The 14611-nt window shown below is 39.9% G+C and overlaps 1 protein-coding gene across 2 annotated transcripts in view; it reads left to right on the top strand.

Moving 5' to 3' along the window:
- Window positions 1-14611, top strand: part of SORCS1 (sortilin related VPS10 domain containing receptor 1) — a 286937-nt gene that overhangs the window by 235061 nt on the left and 37265 nt on the right. For both annotated transcript variants that reach the window (XM_082054531.1, XM_082054530.1), the window contains exons 15-18: window positions 346-463; window positions 2269-2399; window positions 11018-11131; window positions 12138-12309. In XM_082054531.1, the coding sequence (XP_081910657.1) occupies window positions 346-463; window positions 2269-2399; window positions 11018-11131; window positions 12138-12309 (535 nt within the window). The remainder of the gene's footprint in view (window positions 1-345; window positions 464-2268; window positions 2400-11017; window positions 11132-12137; window positions 12310-14611) is intronic.

The raw sequence follows: 14611 nt of genomic DNA, 5'->3' as shown, positions 1-14611 counted from the left end.
GGGATTCCCAAAGCTCATAATTGAGATATCAAACTCCTGTAGGTATAACTGTCTCCAGACCCATGTTCTCTGTATAGTCATTTTGGGGATTGATATAAGTGGGAGGATCTTGATTCACAGAATATGTGCGACATGCAGTTTTTAAGATTGTTGTAGGTATTAAGGAGCCTAAGTCGCATGTTCATCATGTCAGTTGAGTAAAAATGCACTCCTAAACTATAATCTCTGCTTGAAATCTGTGGGTGACTATACCTCTGTATGCTGGTTGAACTATGACACTCTGTAACTACCAGGCTCCATCTGGTGCTGCATTTTACTGTGTGCTTTTTCTGCTCTGTTCTGTAGAGTGTTTGGACACTTTAGCCACCGCTCAGAGTGGCAGCTGGTGAAAGTAGACTACAAGTCCATTTTTGATCGGAGGTGTGCAGAAGAGGACTACAGGCCCTGGCAACTCCATAGCCAGGTGAGAAGCAAGGAGTCTGGGATCTGACCTGAAGTAGCTAATGGTCCTACAGTTAAAGAACAGTGTGATCTGATGTCTTTTCCTCTTTCTTTGGGGTATCAAATTGTCCCTGACTGGATGGGTCTGTTTTGTTACATAGGCGTGTTGTACTCAGGTTGCACTCTGTGGGACCCAAAGGATGAACAGCTCCCTTTTGGCTTGTTCTGCAACTAAAGAATTAGAGGCTGTGTTGAAGAAGAAATAGAGGTTTCAGTCTTCATGCAGGCAATTAGCTCAGACTTATCCAAAGCTGAGGAATGCAACAACAGCTGAAGCGCTGCTGCTGAAAGAGGCCTGAACTCCTTCAGTCTAACATCTCCCATCCAATTTCCCTGTCATTACCTCCTTTTTTTCCTCCATCCTTCTGCATCCTCAAAGCCAGTATCTTAAGACCCTTCTAGTGCTCTCACGCTTCTTTTTGCAGATTTCTACCCTCACACTTCCATTTCTTACTCACTTGGTTTCCTCCTTGTTCCATCTTTCTGAGCAGTGGTACTTCTGCTGGGGGTTGGGGAATGCTGGGCACCCATGCCCTGTCCTTTGCATCCTGATTGCAGCTGCTGCATCACTCATGGAACCATTGCTTAAGTGCTCAACAAGGTAACACACTTCACACAGTGCCTGTGCCTGCCTTGGGGCAGCTTCCCAGCTCTGCCAAGTTTGACACAGCAGCCTGTATTATAGCAGGTTAGAATAAAATAGGGCCCAAATTCTGAGGTTTCATAAACACCACAGGCTCCACTGAAGTCTAAAGAAATACACCCATTTATATCATCAAAGGTTGTCTTTCTGTATATATCTTGCTGGGCAAGAATTTAATAATGAATATGAAACGAATGTAGCTTGACTCAGACTAGCAGCTCACACAAGGCACAACTCCACGCTAAAAATACCAGTTGCAGTTATGACATATATCGTTAGATGTTGAAAATCAGTACAGCTTCCTTGAGATTCAAGGAGGAACAGCATTTTACACCAGTTGCTATTCGGGCCCTTCTGTTTCATGGGCTAATCAAAGCCATGAAAAGTTTCCCCTTCCTGCAGTGATTTTAACAGCATGAAAAGTGAGACCCCACTGTATTTTGTTCTTTCTTGTGCTTGCATAAGCAAAAATGCCAAGGATTTTGCAGTATATCTTTGAGGATGTTGGCTTTGGAGCTTGCAGGACTATTTTAAGGAAAGCTGCTGTGGACTCTTGCCTTTTGATTTGCTTTCCATTGAAATTACAAGGCTGAGTCCTGTTCCCTAGATAGAAATATTTAGCAGGCTGCTGAAGATAGCAGTGAAAAGACAAGGAAGTTTTAGCATCCACATAAGAAGTCAAACCCTGTAAAACCTGAACTCAGAGTCTGTGGAAAGTATTTACACAATACTAGTTTCTACTGAACAAAATTATTACCAAAGAACTAGGCCCTGCTCTGTGTCTCAGATTGCAGAGGGATCAGACTGTGTTTTCAGTTGCTGTGATACCTGATCTATAAGTGAGAAATGGGCCTGAATCAATTGCTCATTGGCTTTGGAACAAATTCAGAGCTGAATCAAATACATAAGTAAGCTCAGATCATTTCTTATTGTGTATTGGAAAAGCTGTTTTGGTTTAAGTTAAAGCTTCAGTAGCTTTAACGAGCTCCTGTGTACTGACATGGCATTTGACTTCCCATCTTCTTTTCTTGAGTCACAGCTCCTATTACACGGGTTTGGAAAAGTGGAATGATACAAATAGCCTGGTGGGCGTCAGAAAAATATATTTTTGTTTTTGTTTCCAGGGAGAAGCTTGCATCATGGGAGCAAAAAGGATCTACAGGAAGCGCAAGTCGGAGAAGAAATGCATGCAAGGAAAATATGCTGGGGCTATGACCTCAGAGCCATGCGTGTGCACAGAGGCAGACTTTGACTGGTGAGCAACGGGCACAAGAACCATGTGCTTTCTATCACACCAATGCAGAGCTCACTAGAGAGCATGTAGCCTTGCAGAGAGTAGATATTTATAAACATCTAAGTAGCTAAATAGGTTGCTTCTTGATAGTAGGTATATGAAAAGAAAGAAAGGTGGAATAGATATCTGTAATTTGCTAAGGCTCCCACAAAAGTGATGCTCAACAGACCATTTTACAGGTGACATCTGAGCTCTAAGATAGAAGGTCCATTTAGCGCATCTGACCTCATCATGATCAGGGGTAGCTGTGAACATACTATGTATGTTTTACATTCAGTGTGCGGGGAAAAACAAACAAACCAACAAATACCCAACAAAAACAACCTTCATACATACACACACGTGTAAAAGTAAATATTACAAAGTGAGCCTTCAGCTTCTGGAAATCAAGTATCTAGGGAATTCCTGGGTTATTCATTATATCTGCACTGTCATGTTTGATAGTGTCTAACAGACACTGCCCTCATGATTTATGTCAATCTTCTTCTGAAGCCTTTTCTTCTCTGCAGTATGATATAGGAAGTAGAGTCCATTAGTGAATGGCGTGATTAAAATGTTCAGCTTCTAGTTTCATTTCAAGATTCCTTTGATGCACAGCAATTTGCATGAAAAGGCAGGGAACCACATTATTGAAACTGGCTGTCACCTGTTTTCTTTAAGTCTGAGATAATCCTGAGTATCCTAGAAGAGAGAAATGGTGGCTCTTTGGCAGTGCTGATAAACCCACTTTGTGGCTCACACAGCTGGATCTATGCCATGTTATTAATTAAATCCAGAAGCTGTAACATATCATGAATATTTTGTTTCTTGCTATATAAGTTCACTCCAGGATGTTGAAAATGTACAGCCTTTCTCTCCTCACCCTTCCATAACGAGTACATATATTGATTTTGCTATGTAAAATCACAGAAGGCTTTTCCATGTGTCAAAAAAAGGTAAATCCTCTTGCACCAAATAATAAAAAATTATGAGCATACTTGGGTATGGATTATCTTCATGTGGTTTCCTGATGATTTCCTCATCTTCCAGTGAGTTCTTTGTTAGGGAGAAGATACCTCAGTTCTGTGTGTAGTTCATCACATAGGTGCCCAAAGGTCCGAAGTTTCAGCTGTTTGACATATCTCTAGTAATGTAAAAAAGGTAGCAGCCAACAAGAAAAAAAAAAAAAACAAATCCCTGTAGATTTTGACTTTCCTGTTGAGCATGCATTACAAAGCTGTGTCAGGCTTGTGCCCAGGCTCAAGAAAATAACTGCTGGGATTGACTCACGGTCAATCTGTTAGTGGTTAAATCCCTTATGCTTGTAAGGAACATGCACTCACAAAACACTTCTGATAAAAATATGCTTTCCTTTCGGAACTACACTCTCTCTGAGAATGTATGTTTTTATTTCATTAAAATTGGTTGTGTAGCTTGCTACTACAAAACTTCATTGCTAGGTACAGGAGTACTACAGTGGCATTTGCTGGGGGAAACAGGTTTTTATTTCTTTTACATTCACTTTGAGTAAACTTTCTCCAAAAGGTCTGCTGGGTTGTAAGAGAATCTCCAAGAAAGCTTGGATGTCTGGGAATCCATGACAGACATCTGCAGGTCACATGCATCAACAAGACCCCTCCAATTTGATAGAAAAGGCAGAATTAGGACTTTAGTAATGTCATTTTGTTAAAAGTAGCCTAAGAGTAATAACCTTAAAAATATTGCAGATCTGTGTGCTAAGCTGACTGATAAAAAGCCTTCCTGACCTAATAGGGCCTTCCTCCTCCTGACGGAATCAGCTCTGGTTTAGAGCAGACTGTCATGATCCCCTGCAATTCTCTCTGAGCTCTTGTTATTCATATAGTTCTCAGATCTGAATTTTTACTTGATCCATTTCAGCTTCCTTCCACACCACCTCTGAGGAATAAAGACTGAAGTGTGCCTTTAAGCATCCATTTCAGAAATATTTACCAGCATTATTCATCACTTATTAATCTACTTAATAAAGTCAGGAGCATAGTTTTACATAGATTTGGCAGAGAAGGACAGAAAAACCACAGGGAACAGAAGACAGAGATTTATTAAGGAAGGAGAAAAGAGATGGCGAGAAAAAACCAATCCTGCTGGTTCTACTGAATTCCTCAGCCTGGTTTTATTGTGCTAAGAAAGGCAAAGCTGCTGCTGCACTGTAGCGTTCAGTGCCTGCCTTTTTGAACACTGCACTGAGCTTCACTGCCCATACACCTGGCAGAAGTTCATCTGAAAAGTCATTTGGAGGAAAACGAGTGAATGAATTCTCGCTGTGAAAGGATGTCCTCTGTGGGGCCCTTCCTGCAAAAGGAAGAAGTGTTTTCACCATCCTCATGAATGACATTTCAGCAGTGCTTTTGAATTCTCTATTTCCCTTTTTGCTGGGCAAGGCTCTTAGTTGAAGGAGATTAAAGGAGACATCTATCCCCCAGGCAGGGAGAAGCCCCTTAGCTGACTGTACTTGATTTTGCAATATTGAAATAAACTGGGTGTATTTTTATAGTAACATCATTGGTTACAGGACCCAGACTTGTATACAGAATTAAAGGCAACAATTATCCCTGCCCAAATCAGAGTAGGACTTTTTTTTTTTTTTCTATTTGAACACTGAATTTGTATCGAGAAAAGTTTATTACCTAAGCTTGTCAAAGCTTGGAATAAAATAGAATTATCTGTATGGTTAGAAAAAGTGAAAAAAACAAACCTACACAAAAAGTGTTATTGCTGTTAATCCTGAGAGTGTCTTTTTATCAGTTCAGGGAAAAAAATTGTGGTTATAAAAGGCATAAAGATTTTATAATATTTTTTTCTCCTGGTAATAGCATAGAACTCCAGGTTCGTTTCAAATTTGTATTCAGCCTGTGGTAGCTCTTCCTCAGAGAAAAGGGCACAGTAGTTTATTGTTTTACACAGCAATGAAACTGAGTGACATTCGAGATGACTGTAGTTTCTCCAGCCTTTGTAACCTCAGCTCTTCTGACAGCGGGCATCTCTTCTCAGGGGCTAGAACCTAAACTAGCTGGGACAGGGTTGGTGCTGCTGGTGGTAGTTCTGCGTGCAGGGGCTCAGGCTCACAGCCAGAGGGCAACAACGCTTCAGGAATTGAAGGAGTGGAACTTAGCAAAGCCCTCGGCACATCTGTCCTAGCAACGGCCTAGAAACGAGATTCTCCTTCTTCATTTAATTGATTTGGGTAAATGGATGACACCATTACTTGAGTGTTATTAAAGCATTAATTTACCCGGTTTCTTTACACTGTGTTCCTTCCTGCCGTTTGAGCATTATTATGGCAATATCTCTTCGGTAGAATCGCCTACTAGACACAGATGGAAATCTTCGGTGATGTTTATCCTTCAGCTACCTGTCTCTCAGGTGCTTTAATAGAAACTTTGATTCAAGTGTTGTACTGTCAGTTCTCCCTCTGAGAACCCACTGTCATTAATACTGAGGGCTTCTCCTGTCCTTATTCTCCTATCTCACACCTTCCTGCGAAGTACATGCATGTTGATGATGGTGCTAGTGACTTTGCAATTAAGAATCAGGCCTATTTATTTCACTGATGATATCAGCAAGGATCAGGCTCAGTCTTATCATTTTTTTTGTTGTCTGGCACTTAAATTACAGACCTGCCTGCCAGGTTTAGTTCTTATGCTAAAACATCAGAGTCCTGTGTCATGAGAAAATGTCCTGACAAACCACAGGGAGGCAAAAGGCAGATATTGAATGTGGTTGGACTTTGTTGTCTTCATGTCTTACCCACCCATTAGTTCAGACAATCACGCAAGTGCTAATTCTGAAATACACATACATTTGCACCCTTGGGTTAACTAACTTAGCTTTATCATTGAGATAGGCTTTGTTAGCTAATGAACAGTAATTTTTAACAAATTTTTAGTTCATTTTGAATGCTTGTAGAAAAGGCAGATTCACTATGCAAAGTCTACAGTGCATCTCTACATCTTCAGAGACCTAGATATCTACTGGGCATGGATTTACTGCAAAGATTCTGGGGATTTTAGATTCCTTCTTAACACAAGCTGATACAGCATGTACTCCAAATACTGTGGTGTAGTTATAATCATATGGCTTTACAGATCCGTAACACAAACTGCAGCTGAATCCATCCTTCTCTGAGATAAATCCCATGTCAGATCCCATAGTACTGGGAAGGAAGTACCTCTCCCCTGTACTTATACCATGCTTCAGTATTAGACAGTGATATTAACTGGAAAAAAAAAAAAAGGGGGGGGGGGGGGTGGTAAGCTATTACCATGGCTGTGGCCACAGTTAATTGTTTCCGCAAAGGCTTTTGAAAACTGTAGAACAAAGGTGGCTGTAATCACAGATACCTCAGTTCCACCCCAATTCATGTTTGAGAAGTCTGCAAAGCACAGCATACAAAACCACAAGTAACACTTTCAGTTTCTGGCATAGCTGACCTTCAGGTGAAGCTGTTAGCATTAAGGAAATCCTGAGGTTACATGTTAAGTCATGTCCTGATTTTTAGAAGGCATGAGTATGGCAATCATATGACATATGACACTCATATGACAGTGGGTTTTTAATAATTTTGCATGGATTTACAGTTCTTCCAAGACAGTATGTTTGTCAGGTCTGTATTCAAACTATAAACTTCCTTAAGGGATTTATTTTCCCTTTATTACCTGTACTGCAAATAATCTGAGACAGGGGAATTCACTGTGAGCTTTGAGTGGGGATACAGAGCTTCTGGAATGAATTTGCATCTGTCTCTAGTTGCAGAGAAAGACTTGCAATCCTACTTAAATAAGACAAAGGGGATTCCAGTTTAAACCAGTAAAGGTGGTTAGGGTAAAACCATAATCAGTGAGAGTTAGATGATAAGCAGCTTCATACTGATAAAACAATCCCTGCTGGTAAATGCTCCACTCTTTTTTGATAGGTACATTATCTATTTCACCCAAGTTCTTTTCAGGCAGGCACAAAATATCATCAATATATGCAAATTCCAATTCCCAATTACCAGGCAATGACTCGGCTAGCTGATTGCAGTCTGAAGCTGATGCCTTCCCTGTCTCCAGATTTTGCTATACTGGCTCATGCTATGGCAATCCAACTGATGCTAATGCTTGTTGATTGCTGCAAAGCCTGTTGTGCCAAATTGTAGGCAGCAATTTGTTGTCGACATCAGTGTTCTGCGAGCACCAGCCTGTAGCCAAGGAATTCATTAGATTTCAAGACTGCGGAGGTGAATGGGCGGCTGATGCATCTGTAGAGAGATGTGGAACAGCAATTCATGTCATTTACTGGGATGATATTTCTGTAGGGCCTTAATGAGCCGGACGATTTGCAAGCCTGAAAATGGCACTATGAAACTTCTGTGCTTAGAACTATTCCTGCTGTGGAAAATCCTATCATTTCATTCCTCTGACTTTCAGAAATACAATCCAAGTATAGTCAAACCTAGTTAAGTCAAGCTTTACTTGTCCTCATGTGCAGGTACTAATACGGACCAAAATTATGGTATGAGTCTAAATGCATGTATAGTAAGAAATCCCAGGCTGATACTACTGTATCAAATTGGACTGTGGGTACTGATCCTGTCTGAGGCAGATTTCCCTGTATTATTTTGTTTTGTTTTCACCTAACTGATTACAGAACATTGTGTGTGTACAGTGTTACAGCTTTTTAATGAGTGATAGGAATACAGTGCTGTGAAGTGTTGACAAAGGAATTACAAAATTAAAGGAGTCCCACTTGTATATAAATATTTGTTTTCTCTAAGCAAATCAGAATGGTATTATTTTTCATTATGAAGTGTATTCTGCAGCTATAGTGTTCTTATTCCAACAAGGATGATTAGAGAAGCACATGTCAGTGGGAGAATAGGCTGGCTGATGCTTCCAAAGCAATTAAGCAACATTCAGTCACTACATCTGAGTAAATAGATTGATGAAAATTCAATCAAAAAACTGAGGAAAAAGATTATTTAGGTCATCTACTTCAATGCTGCTTCCTATACTGTGTTCTCAATTACTTGTTGCAGAGATCCCAAGCACCATAGCTGCCAAGATGTTCATTTGGAATGGTCATGCAGTCTAATGGATGTTTAGGAGTTTTCCCAAGTGGTATTCAGCTTTAATTTTCTTTTGCTTAACGTCATCTTTTTAATTTCTCCTTCTTTAGATCATGTCAAAACATTTTTCTTCCTGATTCAGAGGGAAAAATTGCAGGCAGATGTAAAAAAAACAACAAAATTCTTCTTAATGTCCTGCTTTTGATAATAAATATTTATTAGAAATTTAACAAAACAAATTGGAAAATATTGTCTCTCTTTTTTTTTCGATCTCATATAGTAGATCAGTATCAGTCTGCTTGAAATTGTTTAATAGTGATTCATTACTTTTTTGTTTTAAGGCATCACGCTTGGGTCCAGAAAGAAAAAGACATTTGAAAAAAAAGTCTTCATAACGTTAAATATTCTTCTTGTTGTTAATATTATTCTACAAAAGGTCATTGATTGCACTGCTGACCCTTACGAGCTGCTGAATCCAGTAGCCTGATAGAGGTGAGGCTGCTGCAGTTCCATGTCCCCTGACCCAGGAGTAGCAAGGCTCAGTTTTTGTCCTTGCTGTGGCACATGTGTGCATCTATGTGCAGTACATACACACATACGTACACACCTGGTGACTCAGATTAGCACAAACAGAAAGCACACAAATGCCAGTTGCCTCATGCTGTTTCTCCTTCTGGTTGATCAACATGAAATCCCATTTGTGGAAAATACGTGTGCTGTAAACATACAATATTGGTCCCACCAGAACCTAGCCTTGGACACCCGCATCTGTCCAGTATCTGTCCCCTGAATGCCTTGTCTCCCCAGTTGCTGACAACTGGATGTCACCATTTGCCTTGTGCATAGACATATGCACATGTAACAGGTCTCCTCACAAGCAGGTCCAGACCTACATGTGTTTACACCAATAGCTATTCCTCCAGACCTCTTGGTCTTTCCAGTAACCAATTAACAGAACTAGCATGCAGCCCAGACTTATGACCACATCAGCACCTAGCTCCCAATCTCTTAGCCTAGTCACTGACTTGTCTACCTTGGTGGTCACCACACAGTATGCACACGCTTCAGTCACTCCAGTTGCTGACAATGCGGGCACATGGATGCCTGTGACTGAGCCCAGTTACTGACACTTAAGCCACCACACACACAGACACACAGAACAGATAGCTGCTCACCCAGGAAAACAGAAATGGAGATGCCAGATTCTCTCCCCTGACATAATGAGCCTCATACCCTTGTGTGGAGTAACTCCACCCAGGGATCTGCAAAGGGATCTTGGGGAGATCCACTGCTGTTAGACAATCTGGTAGGTCTCACTCTGGCCATGGGCTGATAGCTTTCCTGTGACAGCCCTGGGAGAAGCTGGGAAGAGGCTCCACTGGCTCTGACCAGGTTATTAAAGTTCTGCTGCTGCCTGTTTTTCCTCTCTGCTTCTTTACATGTACAGAGATGAGCCTTTAATCACATAATCTATTGTTGCCCTAGTCCTCTTTTTTTAGAATGTCAGGCTACTTGATACCAAGACATTAAAGATAGTCGAAAAAGTGCTTTGCAAAGAAGCACCTTTTTAAGATAAAGGATCATGTTGCAACTGGAATATTAGAATGGAAATGGTGCACTCTGTACTTCTGTTCTCAGAAATGACATCCCATTCACTTCTCTGTTATGGCTGTGGAGAAAGCTAGTAAAAGGAAAAAGAATGATTTTCCAACCAAACAGTCCTCATTACTCAAGGGCTGAAGAGCAAATCCACATGTGAATTGAATACTGATTAAAGGGGTGTTTTTGTTTATTTGTTCCACAATAACAATTCTTATAGAGTTTTTGTTTACCTGGAATCAAAACCAGTTTGAACTGTTGTTTGTTTTTAGTGGAACAAAATAAAATTTAGTTGTAGCTAAACCCAAATTGAGAAAAGAAGATTACAGTTTGACTCATTGTTTCTAATACATGAGTTTTAGTAGCATTTCCTCTTCCAAACAAAAACAGAATTGAAGATCATGGCCTTCCTTTCCGTTATCAAATATACTGTTAATGCCTTCAGCCAAGAGCTCTCTCAGAGCTGTAAATTTTCCTTCACAGCTCATATGATATATTTTCCAAATACAATTAACTGTTTAGCACTTCAATTTTCTAAGATATGACTGAGACAGCAGTGATTGAACTTAGCTTGTATCTCTAGCTTTTATTATTATGTATTTCTGTCTAGAACTGAACCTGAGAAGCACTGTTAGACTGCAGAGAGAGAACAGATAATGCAATAGCTCATGAACTACCTGGTCTCATTCTGCTTATTTATACTGTATGCAAGGTAACTCTGCTCCCCAAAAAAGCTAAAGTAGGATGAAGAATCTGACATTAAATCAATTAAAAAATCAGAAATTGTATTAATTAGACTGAGGAAAATCAAAACTTTTATCAAATTAAGAAAGTATGAGCTAATACCTGTATTTGCTTTTTTGTTTGTTTTTGTTTGCTTGTTTTTATGTCACTGTTTTTTTTAATCCTAAAACAGTGATTATGGATATGAACGTCACAGCAATGGGCAGTGTTTACCAGCTTTCTGGTATAACCCATCTTCCTTGTCAAAAGACTGTAGCCTTGGACAGAGTTATCTCAACAGCACTGGGTAAGTGGCACACCAGACTTTTTCCAGCTAGACCACCCATATGGACTTTAACCCAATGAAAACTACAGATTGCATTTACTGTAAGTGTCTCAAAGCTGGCTGAAGCCCTTGGGACCTCTTCTTCATTGAGTTTGTTACTGTGCACAGTCTGGCCCTCCAGATTTCCACCATGTATAGTCCAGACCTTTCCCTGAAAAAGGATGCCTTAAAGAAACTTTGGGCAAAAACTCTAAGTCAAAGCCCCAGTCAGTAAAGTCTCTGAAAATACTCCTATTGAAATCATGTGGTATCAAGTGGGGTAGAAAGGGTGAAAAACAAGTCAGAAGAAATAAATTAAGCTGATATATATGTGAACAGAAGCAATAGATGAGCAGCTAGCCCAGATGCTGATTATTCTTTTGCCCTCTTTGAAATCAACAGAAAATGTAATTTAAGTAAAGATACTGACCTTAAACTTCATTTCTGATGCAAGCAATTAAAGAAAACAAATGAATCCAAGTTGTCTTTTGGCATTTTATAGACTCAAAGAGAGGCAGAATCTATTGTTTTTTGTTTTTTTTTCTTCAGTTGTCTCATTTCTGTAGCTCTGGAGAGTTTTATCTGTACAGAGAGTTGCCTCACAGCTGTTGAGGGGTGGATAGCATGTGAGAAAAGTTGTTTAACTATGCCTAATGTATATATATGTATGTATATAATATATTTTTAACTTTATTAAACGTGTATCATAGATCATCATATAAATTAATGTTTTATGCAGTTTATTAATGTGTGGAATATAGGTGTGCTATGCAGGAAAACGTTGCATGCGATTAACACCACTATTAAGTACTTGTATGTTAGGCATATGATGAAAGCTTGGCTGAGTCAAATGCTAAAATAGATCTAAGAATACATTTTCTTCCAATCTCCTGAGTCTAAAGAAACCTCAAAAATCTTTTCCTCTTTCCAGTTAATACTGTTGTGCTCCCTGTCTGCATCTTGCACAGATTTCTCTTTCACTTTGCAGATACCGGAAAGTTGTTTCTAATAACTGCACGGATGGTGTGAGGGAACGGTACACAGCAAAACCCCAGCAATGTCCCAGCAAAGCCCCCCAGGGCCTTCGCATAGTCACATCTGATGGCAAACTGACAGCCGAGCAGGGACACAATGTCACTTTCCTGGTGCAGCTGGAAGAGGTAGGCTCTATTTTTATGTTGCATCCCTGGCCCCATGGGTGTGTTTGAGCCTGAATTATGTCAGATAAAGTTTGCAAAGTGGTGAACAGGTGAACCAAGAAAGTGTGGGATAAAGTCAGTCAGCTCCATGCTGGAGCTGGGCTGGAGCTTGCTATAAAATGTAATGGTGATATATGGGGTTGGTGGGACTGGAAGAGTATTGTGGTGCATACGGCACTAGCCAGGAAAAGTTGATAAAAACCGGGAACTGATTTGGTCTGGGAATTTCACAGTAGAACTGGAGAGTGCAGCTTTGAATCCTGATCCCCACCCTTAAGTGTGCTTTTGATTCCTTGCTTCGTTTGAAGCTGAATTTCCACTTTCAGTTGCCGTTGCCTTTCAACCAAACATGGCTAAAAGTAATGTGAAGATCTGGCCCCATCGCACAAGTTGGTACTAATTGTTTAGGCGTCTGTGGATGAGATCTCCAGATAAGAGCAGCATTAAGTCTAAAATTGCTTGCAAATGTGAAGCCAATTCAGATTCTGATCAGAACCTGTGTTTTTGTTACATCTGTAACTAACTTGGTATTTCACTATTCTGCTCCCTTCATTTCAGAAAAAAAAAATACTTTGAATCTTTTGTCTGTTTTTAATTTTAAGTACTTATTTATCCATGTTTAGTTGTCGAGTCCCACATAATAAAATTCACAAAGTATCTATTTTGTCTTTTTCCCTGATCCAGTTTGATTTCTTTACACTTCTACCATTTTTTTCTGTGTAGCTGGCCAATAAATCCTAAAACATCTATGCCCTTACACTGGGGCACAATGGACATCCCTTTACAGCTTAGACCATTCATGGAAATTACTTCTGATCCTCTCCATAATAAATGTCATGTGTAGTGAGGAAAGAGAAATGAGGATGACCTCTGGAGCTGAGTTTTATAGGGCATGTGTTGGGTTTTTTACATCTTTATTATTGATGCTTTCCCCAGCAAACAGGTGACTTGATTTGTGAAGGCAATAACATACAATAAATCATATATAACCTGAAGCAATTGTTTGACCTGAATGTTCATTTTCTCCTAAATGTGGTCACTTTATTTCAGTAGTGACAGGCATACAGTGTTGCTACTGTAGGTGCTGTCATAACAGTATAAACATAGAATTTCATCTGGATAAGTTATTGATTTCTGTGTTTAAAGATTAAGAATAAAAAGTCCAAAACAAGATTCAAAGTCTTCAGGCTTATATACCCCCAAAAAAGTGTTCATTGTATCACCTTTCTGTTCTCAGCAAAGTTTTAAAATGGATTGAGAGAAGGAGTTGTGCAATCTGAGAAGTCAGTCACGAAACTACTGAAGAGTTATGCCAATAGTCTGAGGAAGAGACAATCATCCACAGTGTGGAAAACTCAGGACAAATGTCCTGCTCTTCCTTCTGTGTGTGCTTCAGCTTACATATCCTATAAGAATACCCCTGGCACTCTATCATTTGGGGTCTGCTGTGAATTGTTCTGTCTTTGCTATTGATTCTGATCTTTTTGATAGCCCTTCTTCAGTATTCAGCAGAGTAAGGAAGCAACACCTTTTCCATTAGGAGATGTCTTTCTCATGCTGTGTAACAGGGAGTACATAAAGCATGTTTGAGTGAGTGAGTCAGCTTCTGAGGAGATCTAAAAGGGGCTCTTCTTTCAGTCTATCTGGTAAGGAAGAGGTTAGGAGCTGCTCTGAGGGCTGAAACAGTATTGCTCAACCTCCAGCCTTTCTAATTACTCTCCCTGCTAGATGAATCTTGACCTCCTGCTCCTAGATTTGTCAATATAAAGAGTTTACAGAGCAACCAACAAAACTTTTGGGTGAATCGGACCCAATCTGACAATGACTTCAGGCTGATATTGCAGCAAAAGAAATATTCAACAAAGAAGAAAATGTGTTCTGTTCAACCATTGCCCTCTGGAATGGTGGTCAATATTTTTAAGTGCTTCAGCCTGGTGGGAACTCTTTTTTTAGTTTGTGTCAAACTTGGTATCTTTTAGGATGTAAAAAAACCAGTGTCCTTTGCTTGTATCGTGGTCCCCTTGCATCTTTAATGTCTCCCGTATCCCTCTCAGACAGGGGTTCCATAGACTGCAGCCTCCCAGATCTCTTTGTTCATGCTTATATTCTACTTGGCCTGCAGGAAAAAGAATAAAAAAAAAAAAAAAAAGGAGAGAGAGAAGCTGGTGAGCCAAGATGCAAGAGTTTGTTTGAGATTTGTACTCCTAGTATCATTCTAGGGCTTTCTGCTTCACCTAAGGTCCCACTTGGGTCTGGAAAGAAG

Source organism: Streptopelia decaocto (genome assembly GCF_964273445.1).
Source record: "Streptopelia decaocto genome assembly, chromosome: 5".
In the NCBI taxonomy this organism is placed as follows: domain Eukaryota; kingdom Metazoa; phylum Chordata; class Aves; order Columbiformes; family Columbidae; genus Streptopelia; species Streptopelia decaocto.
This window is presented reverse-complemented; position numbering and strand designations above follow the sequence as displayed.